At 36.0% G+C, this 19,065-nt stretch overlaps 1 protein-coding gene across 4 annotated transcripts in view; it reads left to right on the top strand.

The window, feature by feature from the left end:
- pde4ba (phosphodiesterase 4B, cAMP-specific a) overlaps positions 1–19,065 on the top strand; it is a 167,032-nt gene that overhangs the window by 113,576 nt on the left and 34,391 nt on the right. For 3 of the 4 annotated variants that reach the window (XM_084426774.1, XM_084426775.1, XM_084426776.1), the window contains 4 exons: positions 11,874–12,068; positions 13,684–13,720; positions 13,816–13,886; positions 15,766–15,815. In XM_084426774.1, coding sequence (XP_084282900.1) covers positions 11,874–12,068; positions 13,684–13,720; positions 13,816–13,886; positions 15,766–15,815 — 353 coding nt within the window. Of the gene's footprint in view, positions 1–5,483; positions 5,698–11,873; positions 12,069–13,683; positions 13,721–13,815; positions 13,887–15,765; positions 15,816–19,065 lie in introns of those variants that run through there. The other variant, XM_084426777.1, reaches the window with a different exon arrangement.

Below are 19,065 nucleotides of genomic sequence, written 5' to 3'. Positions count from 1 at the left end.
GTAACAGACATAGGCTGATTCATAATGCACTGTAATTTAACTGTAAATGATATGACCAATAAGTAATGACAACATATCTTTTTACATTGCTTTAACTCTAGCAAATAAGTTATACAAGATTCAACAAATTGTTTTAATGTAATTGCAATTGAAATGACTTAAACATCCAAGTTGATTGTACTTAAAAATGTAAGTTTGGTACAGGTGGGCAGCTTTAGGGCCATGATTTTAGCATTTCAAGTTTGTTTATTGCTTTTATTTTAATTTTATATTTGAATAAAATACTATATTTTGATTAAACATAATTTAAATAAAATCCCTATGTTATTTAAAATATAAAATAATATATGAAATATATTTTAGTGACATTTTATTATTTTATTTTCATGGCATATTCATGGTGGTATACAAGCCTTGAATACGGTCAGGGTTTATTATCCCTTAGCCTACATATTTAACTCGTACTGAGCATTTGTACTCATTGCCAGTGCATTGACGTTTAAGACATTCTCATTCCCAGTTCAGCCACTTTCAAATCGACCTGAAATGTAATTCACTGCTCCACATCCCTATCTCCACTTCCACATCTAACCTAGGTTATTACCTATAAGTGAGATTTGAACTGCATTACAGATGGAACTGATCCCAGTGTTTTAATACAGTCTATTTGCTCAATTATGGCATTCAAATGTAGACACGAGAAGTGGTTATGTGTTATTTTTATGATCAGCAGGCTGTTATCGTAGTAGCTGGAGCATAAGTGCTATCCTGTGGTTTTTTCCAGTCAGAAAAGCTTGTATAGAGTGAGCAGTGAAAGCGTGTAGATTGGGTCCGCTGGGCTGTCAGCTAGCCGGCTTCACAGTGGGAGTCAGGCCCTTTTGCCTTCTACCATTCACCTCTCCATCTTCCTTACCTGTGCCCATCTGGTGAGATCCCCCCTTACTCTGTCCTTTCATCTTCCCCTTGCCCTCTCACATTTATTTCCACCAGTTCTTTTCTTTTTATCACCTCTTCCCCTTTCTTATAGCCTTTCTGACTTTCTTTTGCTTCAAATGTGCTTTCCTTCGCTCACTTTAAAGCAATAGTTCACCTAAAGATGAAAAATCATCATTTAGTTATTGACCATCATTTTGCTGTGCTCTATATTCTAAATCTTCTGAAGTAAAATTTAAGTCATTTCACTGTGCGCTTCATGCAGTTATCAAATGGCTTTAAATAAACAAGATATTTTCATTTATGGATCTAAAAATTAAATATTCTGTCATCAATTATTCACCCTTCCCTTGTGCATTTCTTTCTTCTGTGGAGCACAGACAAAATAATATTTTGAAGAATGTTGGTAACCAAACAGTTTCGGTTCCCATTGACTTCCATTGGAATTTTTTTTTTTGTCCACGCATTGGAAGTCAATGGGAACCAAAACTGTTACCAACATGCTTCTTAATATCATCTTTTGTCTTCCACAGAAAAAAAAAAAAGTCTCACAGGGTTTGGAACGACATGGGGGTGAGTGAATTTTCATTTATGGGTGAACTATCCCTTTAACTGTTCCTTTTTTCTCTCTTTCTCCTTGGCTGTCCTCTGTCTTACACCTGTCAGAGAACATCACATCTGTGAAGGAATCAAATAGATGCATGCAGTTCCTATTGGATGTGTTAGATTGAATTAGACAGAGCAGGTAAACAGAGGTCTGCTCTTTGATTAGAAGCAAGAGAGTGAGTTTGTCACATGAATCAGTGAATTATATCATAGAGTGGCGCAGAAAATATGTTGGGCACAGTAGTCCAAAAAGCATGTCCCCCAAATAATGTTTTATAGTGGTCAGAATGATTCCCAGTCAGTTTTGCTTTCTCACTGCTTTGTAAGTGGAGAGATCAGAATATTAATTGAGGTTTATACATTTATTCAGTCTTTTATGCGTCAGTAATGAATTATTTGACACCTCATGCAGACATCAGATTCAGACTCACAAGTTCAGTTTATCAGAATGCATAATGTACCTACTTTGACATGATGCGTCATTGCGTCGTGGGTTTTTAAGACCAATAAATTAATTTAGCAATTTTTGACAGTACTGAGTTACCGTACAGTACATGATACTTTATCGAGAAAGAGTAAAAAAAATAAATAAAAATTTTTTGACTCAATGATTCATGTTTTCTGAATTTTCTCTTCAATAGTTCTTGTAGAATACTTGAGGTGAAAACTATAATCAAGGATAATTTGTAATCAGGTTACTTAAGCACCTCAAAGTCAATCTCCAATCAACCCCAGACGCCATCAGGAAAATCCCCATGACATTAGAACTGAGAGCTGCTTTGTGCTGCGGTTCTCTTTTAGTCTCCTACTCAGGTATCAGGGTGTCAAGTATGAAGGTTAGATGTAAGTAACGGCTCAAAGTAGTAGGTGAAGTCTGCTTAGTGACTGTGGATTCTCCTCAACCTGTTTGTAGCATAATGCGGTTAGTCACTGCTGTTCGCACTGCCAGAGATGAGTGTCCTAGGATCAGCACTTCTTTTCTGCTGCATTTCTAATGGATTTAAATACAGGATGTTATTTTTTTTATAGAAACAATCAGTTGTTAATTCAATTAATTCTCAGTACCATAAAACAAGTGCACTTGCGTATCTTTAATGTGTGAGAAATATGTAAAGTGGGATTTTCTTCTATTTTTGAAGAAGTAAAATGAAGTATGATATGTTCTTAATTTTGGAAAATATTTGAAAGAATTAAATAAAGGAGACCGTTTTGGTATTTTATTTTGTGCCCAGTTTTGAGAAAGTCCCTTGATTCTTTCTAAATGGCCATTTCTTATTTTTTATATTTTTTATAAGTTACATCAAAACATTTCAAAGCATGTGAATTACACAATATTTTTAACAAATGCTAGTAAAATAGAAGTCTAAATTATGAAATAAACAAATAAAAATACAGGGACAGTCAGAGATCGTAAAATATTACTCGCATTTTGAGTCATCCTTTTATTTTTAGTTACATTTTAATAGGTTAATTCATTTAAATGAATTAGTCGCTCATCATCTCTCTCTCCTCAACTTAGTTATACTAACTAGCTCAAATATTCATAAGAAAATCAACAGGCAAGGTTTTTATTAGATTCTAGCTAAATCTTACCCGAGTCTCGGTTTTCTTTATTTGTAAAATGCTGCCATCCAGTGGCCAGTAAGCTGTGCTATCGTCTTAAATGTTTTTGGCACTCTTACCAATGTTGTTGGTAATTCTGCACACTATCAACCCATTATATCTCAGCAACCATGTCCCTTTGCATGGGTTGCATCTATTAGGGTCTTATATGTTTATATTGGACAAATTTTGACGAATATTGTTTACTGTTTCGTTTTGACAGGTGGTTTTGTGACATTATTTCACACTGAGTCATCCTCTGCATTCACACCCGCCTGTTCGACTCATTCTTTCTTTTACTTTTATCATCAGCTGTATTGCAGACAGATCTTCCCCTGCACTGCCATTGTCTGCTCTGTTGTCACCTCAGCCTTCACACTTATGAATTGTTTTGTCTTGTGTCGAAGTTTACTCTGTTTAACTTCATGTGTCTCTTCACAGCTTAATTTCCTATCATGGGCAAGTAAGCATCTTAGCAGTTTACGATGACGACAGATCTGTGATCTTTAACGGATTTTATGTGATGACTAAAGCTTGGGATGATTTGTAATCCTATGACACAGAACACATTTTCTTCTCATCAATGGTACTATTTTTTCTATGTGTTACGAAACTTAATGTGCTAGATGTTCCACATGCTCTGAAACAAAACAGAAAGTCATTTAAAAATATACTTGGTTCTCTATTAATTTGCATTCATATGCATGTGAATGAAATGGGAAGACCGGAAATGCAAGCTCATGCAGTTTTGTCTTCCACTGCATACCAAAGTTCAAAAATGATAACCTCTGACCTGTGAATGAATGCAAATAGGACTTAGACATTTGACCAATAGAGGATCTAAGCGTCACAGAGTGATCTTTTGGCAGAATTCACATAACATACATACACACTGAAAAGCTGCATGTTTTGCAGTGTTACTTGGTCGGAAGTTTGTGTAGCCTACTCATAGTAAATGTGACCACAGCTTAAGAGACTAATTCCACAGAAAACTCTTCAACCACAAACTATCAACTTTATCTTTTTGAGTAAAAAAAACTCTAAAACTGAGTCTAAAACTCATTGAGTCTTTTAGCTGTCTATAAAACTATTATGCAAACAGGCACATAGTATGGACAGAACATACTACCGGTATATATTAAATAAGGATGCATTGATATTAAAATTCTGGCAAATGTGATTAGCTGATCATTATTTTTATATTTTTACCCATAACTAATATGGACAAAACATACCATATAGAAAGATGCAATGGTATAAAAATTATGTCAGATGCGAAATGAAGGATCATGTGACACTGAAGACAGAAATAAATGATATTTTATATTAAAATAGAAAAATATTATTTTAAATTGTAATAATATTTCACGATATATAAAAAAAAATGTATTTTTTTATCAAATAAATGCAGGCTTGATGAGCATATATAAGAGACTTCTTTCAAAATCATAAAAAATAGTCATGTTTCCAAAGTTTTAACCGGTACTATATAAATACTATATAAATATATATTCAATATAGGCCTATATAATATATATATATATATATATTATTAGACTTTAATTTTATTATATATATATAAACTTTACGAGAGAGAGAAAAAGAAAATTAGTATGTACTAATATATACATAGAATTAAGTCTAAATTAAAAAAAATTGTTTGAGTGAATTTAGGCATCACAACATTACACTGTACAGTAGAAAAAATTATATAAAAATTACATGTAATAATACTAAAGGTATTAGGGGTTAAAAAATAAGTGGGCAAAGATCATTGAAATGTAAACCTAGAGGAAATGAGTAGGCTATGCCAACATCGACCAGTTCTGATAACCTAAAAAATATCTGTAATATAACTGCTATGGTTGATATAACAAATGCACTTATCATTGTCTGATTTCAGCAGTTTATATACATTAGAACATTGCAATGGTCATTAGCAATTTAATTATGGCATAACATTCTGTGTAGTCATTGCTCATGCTTTTTTTGTGTGTGTGTTTGCTTTGATGTAAGTTATTACAGTTCATAAATCTTACAACAGTTCATCACTGAGCTAAAAAAAAATTTCATTTCAAAAAGTTGTAAAGAGATCCAAACCATTTAAACACTTCTTCAGATATATTCCGACCATGCGTGAGAACAGTATGCAGAAAGAGATAAAATCATGTTAACGACCCTTCTGTAATGTAGAATGTTCTTCATGAAATCTTTTGTTTGTGTCTACAGCAGACATTTAGGAATGAAACTTCTCATTTGTTCAGACATTCCAAGTCCCTGTTTCGAGCTCCGCCCCGGGTTTCATGTGCGGCCGCGTTCTCTTGCCTAGAGCTAAGTTGAGTGGTAGCGCAGCTGGACTTCAAAAGGAAGTGGCTGTGCGGTGAAGTTGAGCTCTGTGGGAGGGCACAAGTGTTAGGTGAGACGCTACTAGAGCACGCTCAACAGCACAGCGGTGTGTCTCAGGGCCATGCTCCGCAGGTCGCCCTGCCACAGAGGCAGGGTTCATTTTGACTTCAGTGAGGAGGTGGTGAAGAGGCTGCACACCTCCACCTTAAGGTTAGAAATAACGCCCTTTTTTCTTCTGTCTCTGTTATGTCTCAGAGTCTGTCTGGTTTACATGCTTTCACTCTCCCTCTCTCTCTCTCTCTCTCTTGTTTGCTGGCTTATTTATGTGCTCACTGCAGCTATGTATTTACATGTACTAAGTACTACTTTAAATATGAGACAGTACTTGCCCATCTATCCGCCTGTCTATGTCACGAATTTCTGTCCCTTTCTTCTGGACCCTTGTCACTCAGCGATCAGGTGTCATCTCCTGTTGTGTGTCTTTTCTTTCGAAACATCTTCATCTGCAGTATCACTTTCTATACTTTTTCTCTTTCTCCCCCCTTTTTTTCCAGGATTCTTTTTTAGTTCATTGTGATGATTTGTTGTTGCTCAAGCAGTTTGCGAGTGTGTTTGTAAGTAAACTGAGCTCTGTGTTTATACAAGAGTAAAATTGTTCACAGCTGTTGTACATTTTCCATCGGTCTATTGTGTGCATGCATTGGATCAAGCGTTATACACACTCTTTGTGCTCGTGATATTAATTGATACATTCAGCTCCACTGTAATTTCACTCCTGAGACCTGTTCTTTCTTTACATCGTCTGGGTAAACATCACCACACAGCTTTAGCTCAATTCCAAACCTAAATAAGCTTCCCAGATGACATTTTGCCCCAATTGGAAAGAAAGACTGGGTTCAAGTACGCTTACATGAGAAGTTTAGAAACGGTTTTATTTTATTTTCTTCAGTTAAGAATATGTCGTTGTGTCAGTCTGTAATGTGTGTTTATATACACTTTAAATGTCAAACACATGCATGCATGAATTAATGAGTGTGTGAACATCTGTGTTTATGCACAGCATGCTCTGACGTCCGGGAAGGGTGTGTAAAGGTGTCCCATGACTCCAAATGCCAACAAAAGATAATCTCCACGTTGGGTGGATTTTGTGTATTTACTAGTGTATTACTAGTTGCTATATCAGCACTATATAGAGAAAAATTGCGGCAACATTTAAAAATCTTTGGAAGATATCACTGAACATTTATTCAACCACAGCAAAAGTTAATTTAAAGTAAATTTTTTGTGTTTTTTTTAAATTAGACAAATCTGATATTATTTTAATCTTAACAGTTGAGTTAGTTCTTTAAATGCTGATCTAACCAGCAGATTCCCAGTTGCGCAGGTGGGGTATGTTGTAACACTGCGGTGCAATGTGCCCCTATTAGAAGTATGCTATTCTATTCTATACTTTTATGAATTCTATTGAGAAACCATGAGAAAAAGGTGAATAAAGATATTATGTTTTGACCTATGCTGTATAGCTCTGTTGTGTTTGTTGTCAAACTAAAAAAATAGTTTATAATTAATTTAAAAAAATGCCATTATTTTATTAGAACAAATTAAGAATTGTATTTTATTGACAAAATATTTTAGTTGCTCTTGTATATACATGTTATTTTATTAGATCAGATAACATTTTAAGCTGTCATATGGTCGTGTTACAATGTGCCCCTCACAGGTTACAACGTGCCCCACCTATGGGGCGTGTTGCCACATTTCACTTCCATTCTTTCGGGGTATATCAAGAAAAAAGTAATGAAACAAGAGCACATAATTGCACTAGACATGTGTGAAATGAATGTGTTGGAAATAATAAATTCTCTGAACCCCAAGTTGATTTACACAAACTGAGAAAGTCAAAAAGTGTTAGGTTGTGCTTGCGCTCTCCCCTAACTATGGAAACTAGCAATGACCAGGAACACAGGCAAAACGAGAACAAGGAGAAAAATAAAATAAATAACACAATGGAAACTAACCAAACACAACCCTGACACTATTAAAGTTGGCACAAACAAACATTCACTTGCATACCAACTCTGATTTTTTCAAAACTACTGCGTCATCCCCAGAGTAGGGCATCTATTTGTTTTCCAAAATATGTCATGGAAAAACAGCCTTGTTGAATGTCATTTAAAGCAAGGGTCCACATCCTTGAATGTTCTCACGGACCAACTCATATGAACTTCCCTTTTCTGTTTCTGAGCCTCTGATGCCACTGTAGATTCCAGCGTAACTCGCCTTAAAAGTCCCTACAAACACATGATCACATCTTGCATTACAAAATATCTATGATGCCTGATAATGTAATAATTGAATTGCTCACAGTGAAGTACTGTATATTTTGTCAATCAGTTCCACTACACAGAGGAACTGAAACACTGAGATCTTTATGGTTTGCAACCCATCATAATGTCTCCTTGTGTCTCTATTGTTAGAGTGGTGGCACTTACACTTGCACAAGTGGATAATAGAGAATATCTTTTGGATCAGCTCTACTATTGTTGTGTTGTGAATGTGCTAGACAGTGAGTCAACACCAGTCACAATGTAATTAGATACTTACTTGAAAACAAAATCCTGCTCTTTTTGTTTCATGGTGAGAATATAAACATCAAACATCTTTATTCTTCTTAATTGCTGAAAAACATTTTCAATAGCTGCCCTCACAACCATATGATATTCTGTCTCTGCACAATTATTACAAATGAAAACAAGTGAGGCAATCACGTACAAATGTTAGATCTTAGCTTTAAGACAACAAGGGGTTATTTGTTATACACTGTGGTCAGCTCTGATGTCAAGTATTATTGAGCTCAAAATTGTTGATGATAACAATTCACTTTACATTAAATATGTTTTGCCCAGTCATTGAGCAGTGTTGTTATTGTTAGCTTAAACAAACGGAAACTGTTAAAAATTGTTTTTAAGATGAAATAAAATAACATAAATATTTTCAGCTAGTTGCCAAGACAACATTTTTAATTTTCGTTTAAATTGAAGTATTAAAATTACTAAGCTAAAACTGAAATAAAAATAAATTAGTTACATAGAAGTATAAAAAAAAGACAAAAAAAGAATATCTAAAATTGAAGATATGAAAACTGAAAATATAAAAATATTATAATATTCATTATATAAAAATATATTATAATATTCAATATAATTCATTATAATAATAATATTCAAAATATTAATAAATACTGTAATGGTATATAAATAATACTAAAATAACACTGGAGCGAAGATGTTTTTTGAGACAGTCTATATGCGTGTGTACTCCTAAACATTGAGATCATTATTAACATTTAGCAGATATTTAGTTCTGGTTTAAAATGCAGTCTTTCTCTTCTAGGGGAAAAAAGACAAAAACATTGATGACTCATCATGAACTACAGATTCTAGAATGAGAAAGTCCCACATCATCACAACACAGCAACCTGTCTTTAAAGTCCCCATGAAATCAAAATTGTTGTTTTTTTGGCTTTTAGTATGAATATATTAGCCTTGCTGTTATCTATAAGCTAGTGTGCTCCAAAACAATGACAAAATTTGCATTTAGAAGATATAAGCATTCAGAACTAACAGTCTCACTTACACAAATATGGATCAGTGATTTTGATGACATCACTTTGCACTTCAGCTTCTCATCAGATTTTCTCTCCAATCAAATGCTCTCCTGAATCTAAAGCGTCCCGCCCCCTACATTATATATTATAAATAAAAGCTGTATTATAAATAGTGCACTATATAGGGGATAGGGAATGATTTAGACAGTGTAAATATGCTTTCCATTGGGGCGAATGAAGTCGCGTGAACTGCCGCAGCGTGCACACCGTCCTCTCAGGTCCAGAGACACGATATTACAGAGGGAGGAGCTGTCTGATATGTCCCACCCTGTCTTCCTGTATTAGTGGAAATGATGTCAACACATTGAATAATGCTGCGCATTTCAAGGCACTTCAGTGGGCCTTTTAAGTGTAAGATGTCAACTTGGCCACTTGACACTTGTTCTACTTTATAATTGTTTATTTCCTCCCAATGTAAAGCCACTATCACCTTTTACATGAACTCTGTAATTGAAATGTCATGGGAATCAGAGATACTGGTTACAGCTGAGGTCAGAGGTATCATTTCCTGGTAGCTTTTTTCAGTCTTAACTTCTCCAGGGAGCTCAAATGACCCAGACTATATTTCTGCTTTAGACACGATAGCTATACTCAATGAAGATGTCAGTCAGACTAACACTGAAAGTTTCTTACAAAGAATTTCCATTGAAAGGATATTGTAAAAAGTGTGCAATGAGAATGCCACTCTCATTTTCACAGTAAAAAAAAAGAAAAGTTTGTCTAGTTTTGTAATCTGATTTGTTTCTTTTGTCCAGCAATTGATGTTGAGTCAAGAAGAGTTTTTGCTTTATATAATAGTGGAATGAATGGTCAGTGAATGGCTGAATGTACAGCATAAGGAGATAAATTACCCAAATGTAGGTCTGTTTCACACCGTATGTATAAGCAGTTTCAGTTACTGGCTTGTCACACCCTTCCTGGACGTCATTCACACTTGCAGCGTAGCAGAAGCATTATAGAATTGGGTTTTGAATGTTATTAAAGAAAATAATCAATGTACCAACCCTGAAAAATCACTTAATTTTCTGTTTAGAGCCGCAACTGTGAAACCCAGCAGAAATGCTGCTGCTTCACTTGTGTGCATGCAGAGTGAAACAAGCATCGAGGAAACATATCAGAAAATCTCTTGTGGTTTTCCTTATTTGTAGTGCAGTGTCTCACTCTTACTTATCAAAAAGATTATTTGTATTGTACTTTTGTGACTTTTTTTGTTAATAACAACATCAAAAATAATCATTTAAATAAACTCCAAGCATGCTTCAAAATGCATGACAGCAAAGAAGTGTAAGTACTGTAACTGCAAACAAGAAGAACAAATACCATAAAAGGGACTCACTACATTGCAAACAGAAACACAAGAGACAAAAGAAAACACAAGACAGAAACATTTGAGACAAAATGAGAGATAATTTGATTGTAATCACAAGACAGAGTCAGAACACATAAACACTTCAATATGACCAAGTAAACAGATGTGTTTATAATTTAGTTTTGAAGATGGGAAGAGATGAAATTTCACGGAGATGTTAGAGGGAGGGAATTCCAGGATCTAGGGGCCGTGGTCGATTTATTGTCAGAGGAGGACAGTCTGAACTTCTGAACACTTTTCTTTTAAAATGACTTATAAAGCAGTTGTACAGACTTTGCATGGTATTTCTAAAAGATAACCTGTTTATATAACCTCACTGATTCCTGACTGTGCAATCCAGTTTGCCCTAAATAAATTTGACTGAAATTTGAAGAAAGGTGCTTACCCCCTTTTAATAATACAAGTGTGAAATGTTGCTTTGTGGGGTTTAAAAAGATGATAACCCGGGGGTTAAGCACAGTGTGAAAAGCCCAAATGCTGTTGATGGTTGTTGTGAATGGCAGGCTAACAGGAAAAAGGGGCACAATAGGAGGATGTTGATTCAGTGTTAGCTGCTGTTATCAGAAGCCGGAGCTCCGCGTGGACCAGGCTACACAGTGACATCTCAATAACTCTTATCATCACTTGAGAAATATTCGTATAGAGTTACCAAATTCATGCATGCATGTGTGGTGAGTGTGTGTTGTAGTAAATATCCGATGGACTGCTGCAAACTCCAGAAAAACAAGGAACGGGTTTTGAATGGTTCTCCTATTCCCTAGGTTTACTTTTGTAGTGCATGTATTTTTATTTTTATACTTTGAGACTCTCCATTGCTTGAGGAGCAAAAGTGAAAGGTCTCCAAACCTCTGGCACTCTGAGCGTAAAGACCATCGCTACTTCCTCCCAGTTAGGTCTGAGATCACAAGCACATCTGAACCGAACACAAGTGTCTTTTGAAACTGTTTATTTGAGTTGAGCGTAATGTGTTTCCCCTGTTTCTCTTCTGTTTGATGTGGGCCGAGACCATCTCCACTATGTTTCCTTATGGTTTGGAAAGATGAGACATGCTTCCGCCCCAAATGCTGGGAATCTTTGAGACTTTCCAGAGCTCTCTGGTCCCAGAGGACAGCTTGTGTATTTCTCCTGAAATTTTCATTAAGCTATATATAACTTATTTTATGGATGGCTAAGGTGAACCAGGACTTGTTTTTAGTTTTGAATGCACAGTCTTACTCTTCAGTAAGACAAAAGTGCATTTATATAATATTGTATATGTTAAAGTGACACCAATCTAAGACCATTAAATAGACTTTCATGTGTCCTTACCTTAATTTCAATGTATTGTTTTTTGTTTTTGTGCCATTGCAGTTTCGATGTGGAAAATGGCCCGTCTGCAAGCTGTAGTCCTTTGGATCCCCAGGCCTCACCAGGTTCTGGCCTGGTTCTGCACACAAACTTTCCCGGTCACAACCAGCGGCGAGAGTCCTTCCTCTACCGCTCAGACAGCGACTATGACCTTTCACCAAAGTCAATGTCTCGAAATTCTTCTATCGCCTCAGAACTGTGAGTATAGTGGTATTTTTCAATGTATTAATAGCTACCTTTTATTTACTGAAACAGTTGAAAACAACAACTTAAAATTGAATTGAATTGGTTTGCTGGTCCAAACTGGACTGGTTTCTGGGCACTTGTCAGCTGTTTAGGCCGAAAGACCAGCTAAACTATCTTAGATCATCTAAAACCACCAAACCATCCTAGGCTGGTTTATTTATTTGTTTTTATGAGAGAAAGATTTGTTGTAAATCAGATTTTTTTTCCCTGCTTAATGCATTTTTTAAGGATGGGTATAGTTAAAATACCCGCTTTCCTGTAGCTCAAACAGTAGAGCGTTGGTGCTAGCAACACCAAGGTCATGGGTTCAATTCCCAGGGAAAGCAAGAACTGACAAAATGTAAAATGTGTACCTTGAATGCAATGTAAGTCGCTTTGGATAAAAGCGTCTGCCAAATGCATAAATGTAAATGTAAATGTAGTTGTCAACTGTTGTCATACATTTTGGTAATCATTAAATCATCTTAAAGGTATAGCGGAGGATTTTCTTTTTCCGGGTGGATCATCAAGACTATTGGTCCTCCTAAGTGTCAATCATTCTGGTGATATGTTTACGTAAGGCCGTCGTACGTGCTTGTGCACACGATTCACACGATGGCGTGCGCTCAAAACACAGGTTGGGCTTCCCACTGATGCCTCAGTCGCGAAGTTTCTACTTGACAGGTAAAGTTTGGCATGCTATTTGGAGAAATCCATTTAAAATCACTGCTAGTAAAAGTTAATGTAAGCTATGATTAGCTCGTGCATGCTCTCTCGTGCACACATTTAATAGGCGTTCCCTCTCGGGAGCAGGTAGAGTGTTGCATGTGCATTTTTTCAAAAAGTGGAGAGGGCGGTTCTTTTCTAAAATTCGGGAAAATCCTCCGCTATACCTTTAACTAATTAGTCAACACTTTTTTTGCCACCACATCTAAATCATTCATCATCTAGTAATCTGAGGACCTTGAAGTTGTTTAATATGCCTTTCTTTCTTCAACGCTAATATTTCTGTTTCCAAACATGTCTGCAGAAAAGGTAAAGATGGAGGCAGGGCTGTTTTAGTGAAGTTGATTTATACACTGCTGCTCATGGCAGTGAGATTTGCATGCCAGGACGTATCTCAATCAAGGCCTTATTTTCTAAGCCTTCTGGCAGTAACTGTCTGGAATTTTCTGAGAACTTATTTTCCAGAGTCGTAGATGCCAAATATCTGTTGAACCATGAGGAATGTGCTGGATTGTTCTTGTTAACCAATTTTGTTTTAGTTCCATTTAGGGTCCTGATACTAAAAGGAACCTCTTTGATAATGAGTCTGATTTCTAATTCCATGGAATATAAAATGACATCTGACATATAAAGTTGTCAACGTGAATTGCTGGTCGCAACCCAGTTTACTTCTATAATGTGATGCATTTCTGAGTGAAACTAAATATTTAATACAGCAAATTTAGCCAGTTCACAATAAGACCAGGAACAACCATTAAGGAAGTGGATAGGGTCCGTTTTGATTTTTTTTTTTACTTGAAATAATAGGGTTTACTTTGTTTGAATGTCAGTTGCTCAATATGTTATTCCCTCTTGATTGCAGGCATGGGGATGACCTGATAGTCACACCTTTTGCTCAGGTAAACATATCAGTGTCACGTTTTCTTTAAGGATTACTTTTCAAATGGACGTGTGCTTGGTTTTAACTCACAGCTTTATTTCTCACTTTTTCTAGGTTCTAGCAAGCCTTCGAAGTGTCAGGAACAACTTTACTGTCTTGACCAATGTTCAGTGCACATCTAACAAGTGAGTATTATTGCTAACAGAAGCTATGACGTTAACCAAACTTAAAGGGATAGTTCGGCCAAAAATGATATTTAACCCATGATTTACTCACCCTCAAGCCGTTCGAGATGCATATGTCAATCTTTTTTCAGACGAACACATTTTCAGTTATTTTAGAAAATGTCTTAGATCTTTCAGTGGTTATAGTGTGAAGCTATGGGGTCCACCTCCTCCAAGTCCCAAAATGTGCATGCATCCTTCACAAAAGTAATCCATCCGGCTCCAGGGGGATAAACCGAAGGCCTTCAAATCCCCCCACCCCCCCAAAAACATTTTATAATAATTTTACGTTTCTGAAAATTTTATTTTGCCGCCGAGTTTATAAAGGATTGTTTTTCGTTCATAAAAGAAAATTCTGTTTGATTCAGGAAAAGTTTGTAAAAAATATTTTGACATTGCTCAGTAAAAAAAAAAAAATGCATATGCAGTAATGCAATGGGTGTGTGTCTATGGGGCAAGAAAACTGTACAGTATTGCAAGACAAATTAAAAATTGAAATACATACACACTGTTTCACCACAAATCTTGACTAGAATAGAATCTCTTACTAGCCTTAAGAATAAAATCACTTAACCTGTGAATATCCAATAGTTACTGTATATCCAATCTTACATCTCATCTGACTATTTAAAGCAACTAAACTGTGTAACTTTCACATGATGCATGAAGGAAACCAGAGGAATATGATGTAACTATCCACAAAATACTGTTTACATGGAGCAAACTCCACCAGCAGGAATTACGTCAGAAGGGCAGACCATAAGTGTTAGGAACAGTATTCTTAATGCTGCTAAAATGCCAATTTAGTTTTTAAAGTTCAAATAACACAGGTTAGTTTATGAAATAATTAATATAAGTGCTGTAACAGCAATATGTACTTCACATCTCTGTTTTTTAAACTTCCAGAATGCCTGACCCCATAGCAGTCCTATTGCATTACTCCAGAGGATCTGTGAACTTGTATAAACAGATAGTTATTTTTAACTAACTAACTATTATTTTTATAGTAATGAATGTTTAATATATATATATATATATATATATATATATATATATATATATATAATAATTATAAACGTATAAATAATATAAAATACAAATAATAAAAAAATTAATGTTTTAATAATAAATACGACCACAAGAGGACAGTCTTTCCTAATATTTGTTTTATGGACTCGGCCACCCATGCACACTGACATTTAACTAGAGCCATTTTCCACTTATCTTGTCACCAGTTTTCAAGATTTCAATCCCAACAAAAAATCACTACAGAGAAGATTTTCCAGATGCCCCTAAATTCCATTTTTCCAACTGAGAGATGAGGCTAAACGGTGGAAAAGGTGTTTTTTCGCTGTTATTCGTGGAAGAATATTTTCACCATCCAAGTAACCATCTGAGCCAGGGCAATTATACCGCACTGTTAGAGGCTTTTGTTAGGCGCCTTTTCTTGTTTATTCAAAGGGCAACCCAGTTCAGAAGAACTTAAAGGGAAATTCTATGGAAGTATGTGCAGAAAAGAGGACACACCCTGTGACATAATAATAATACGTATGTGTTAGTATCACATCAAATCCATGATTCACTCAAGAAAGATATATTGCAGAGTGCGCAGACTTGAATATAGTTTCTTCCATTCTTCTTTAATGTGGAAATATGCTCTTTGCTTTGACATTGTTCATCCTGTTATGATTGTAGATGACTCAATAGAATGACAAAACGGGTGTTTTTTCATAAATACACACATAATTGATTGAAATGCATGGGGTTTTCTGCTTGTGTCATAACTGTTTGTATTAATTTGGCTACATTTTCAGGAATCTTTTAACATTTCTTCTTGCAGGAGGTCCCCCGTGTCCAACCAGCCCCCCATTACCAGAGTGTGCCTACCTGGTAAGTCCGCATATAATTTCACATATGCATAAATGTATCCCAAATGCGGTCCAAAAGTCTCAGACCACTAGTGAAAGACAACCTTTTCAGATTTAATACATTTTTTAAATTTTTTTTTATTACAAACGATATTAACAGCAAACTGATTTAAGTGAAAGCGAGTGCAGAATCCTAAATATTGACTATTCACTGTAGTTCCATGGTTCAAAATCCTAAAAACAACAACTAAAAAACATGGTGAATCCCAGATTTTCAGTATACCGGCATTTCCTATGCTTTTAAAGTAACTCCATCTTGAAGATCACGTGTTTGTGTGTGTGCCTGTAAACACGTGTTTTGTAGATTCCATATATTTTTAATGATAGAGAGACCTCTTGCCATGCTACGTGACTGCCCACGCCGTTGCCCTCTTGTATCCCTCATCATCACTCATCTCCGCCTCAGCTTCTACTGATTGGCCGGGCAGTGTTGAAACGTTTAGTAGACTCACGTACGCACACATTTAAGCACGGTACCCATATTAGTGACTGTTTTGTCTAGTTTTACAGAATGTGTTAGACCATAGGAAAAGGCCATGGCTGCTACGTGTTGGTCTCTCACACGCACGCACACCAGCCAAACACAATAATGCAACGGACAACAGCCTGCCTCAGCCGAAAGGTTTTGTATAACCGGTGGGAAAATTCCTCATAGTTCACTCTCTGTCCTTGATGATGGCTCCCAGTGTGATATCAGAAAACACGCCAGACAGAGATTTCAGAAAAACTGTAATCTATTCTAACTAAACAGACCAAGGCCATTCACTGGAGCCTCTATTATACAGCCCAGACTGTTTCCTTAGAAATGTTAAGAAAACCTTGGCGGACTGAAGTCAGTTCTGAAGGATAATCAGAGAGAGATTGTTCACATTTCATCAAGGAATAAGAAAGAGGCTTTATAATAAACACAATCATTAGCAGGTTTTGTTTAATGAAATGCAAGAAAATTGTGTACAGTAATTGACTGTATTCTTGTAACACAACATTATGTATCAGAAAAGCTAAGAATCAAAATGGTAACACTTTATTTTGATGGTCTTTAGACATTCTACTAACTATAATAACTTTGCAACTACATGTCAACTAACTTTCAGCAGAGTATTAGACTGTCTGCTTAATGTCTTCTAACACTTAGCCTAATTTTGATGCTCCCCAACAGACATTCTACTGACTATAATGTTGTAAGTACATTATTTTACTAAACCACACCCTAACACCTATCCCTAACCTAACAGCCAACTACAATCTACTAATACTCTAATGAAGAGTTAGTTATCATGTAGTTGCAAAGTTACTTATTGTTAGCAGAATGTCTAAAATGGACCATTAAAATAGTGTAACCACATATTGGATAAAAGTTAGTGTAAGAGCACTGTACAAAAAGTAGCGGTAGAGAAGGAGTTTGTGCACTTGTATCAGGCGCGTTGTGCCTGATACAAATAAAACTGTAAAAAATGCTTGCAAACTTCACTAAGCTCCTTTTTTGGGGAAAATTGGACCATAGAAGGAATTAAAAGCTTGAAAAAGTGGAAAAGTTTGAACTGTCAATACAAAGACTATAGATTGTTAGTGTTTGACCTGTACAGTCTGGTTTGATGGCCTGCATTCACAGTTGAATCAATATATTTCTAGGAAAGATGGAAAAATCAAATGGAGTGGAAGAGAAGGGACATACAGTAGAATATTGTCCATGTGTGTATTATTTAGCTATAAGAGGGCAGGAGTACAGCTCCACGTAACACTGAGGAGATACGGTATAATGCTCAAAGTGCTCTTGTAACATCAATAATCGGGCCATACAGCAAGTCCGGCCTACAAAAAAAAGGACCAGGTCTTCAATGCGTAACGTGGAAGAGAAGTGTCAAGAGGCATTATACTGAAACAGAGAGCATGAGAAATGCAGTCAGTTGAAGTTCCTGTCAGGTGCGGTGGGTTGTGATTGACGTCAGTCAGCTTGCATGTGGCTTTGTTGACTTCCTCTTAAACCAGGTGGACTGAGATTCACTTCCTGGTGCTCTTTAGGCTTGATCGGTCTTTGTGTCTCTGAGAAGTGCTGCTGTTATGCTGCCAGTTGAGTGTAACGTCACAGTTTCTCACCTCTTAGTAGGCAGTTAGTTTCGTAATGTTGAAAATATGCAATAGTCATGCAGAATTAATGCCGAATTTGTTTTGATCGTAAATGCCACATCATTTTGGAGAGGTTTTGCATGTGTCCTTAAAGGGATAGTTCACCCAAAAATTTAAATTTTGTCATCATTTACTCACCCTGAAGACAACACACAAAAAAAAAAAAGATATTTCAAAGAATATCGGCAATTAAAAAGTTGACAGTAGCCATTGACTTCCATAGTAGGAAAAAAATACAATGGAAGTCAATGGCTACCGTCGCGTCAACTGTCTGGTTACAAACATTCTTTAATATATCTTCTTTTTTGTTCAACAGAAGAAATACAGGTATACCTGTATACCTTATACAGGTTCAGGGTCTAATCTACTTTTGATCATGCATGAAAAGGAAGAAAGACTGCTATGATTAGTCTCTCTATCTCCATCTCTAAAAAATAGCCGTCATTGCAAAAACATAGATACTTTCTCTGTTTCAAAACCAGTTTACACCAAGATCGATAACAATAAAGATGTATAACTAAAGGTAACTATATTAGTGTCACAGCAACAGATGATATTTGTGTATCATAATCATGCTTTAAATGCTTAAAGGGATAGTTCACTTTGAAAATAATAAATTTTGGTATGTTTTAGCTTACCTCAAGGGCATCCAAGATGTAGGTGTCTTTGTTTCCGCAGTAGTTTCAATTTTGATATTTTTAGGTCAAACCGTTCTTGTCTGTCAGTCATATAATGCAGGTCTACGGTCACTGTCTCAAAGAGCATGCACAAAGTCCAAATTAAAACAATTCCCCATCGTCCAAATTAAACAATTCCCCATCGTAAGTACACATTGATGGCCTAAGACACGAAACGAGCGGTTTGTGTGAGAAAACGAACAGTATTTATATCGTTGTTAGCTCTTGAACACAGCCGCGTCCAAATGATCTGAGGGCGCGGGCGGGTATAGATATATATACACTAGACGTCGCCTTAGCTACTGCAGTTCATTGGAACGAAACCGTAGCCAAGCGACATCTAGTGTATATATCTAAACCCGCCCGCTGGCGGGTATAGATATATACATAGATGTCGCCTTCGCTACT

The sequence above is a fragment of the Rutilus rutilus genome (genome assembly GCF_951802725.1).
Source record: "Rutilus rutilus genome assembly, chromosome: 12".
Classification (NCBI taxonomy): Eukaryota; Metazoa; Chordata; class Actinopteri; order Cypriniformes; family Leuciscidae; genus Rutilus; species Rutilus rutilus.
Note: the sequence above shows the minus strand (reverse complement) of the source record. Positions and strands in the feature narration are given on the sequence as shown.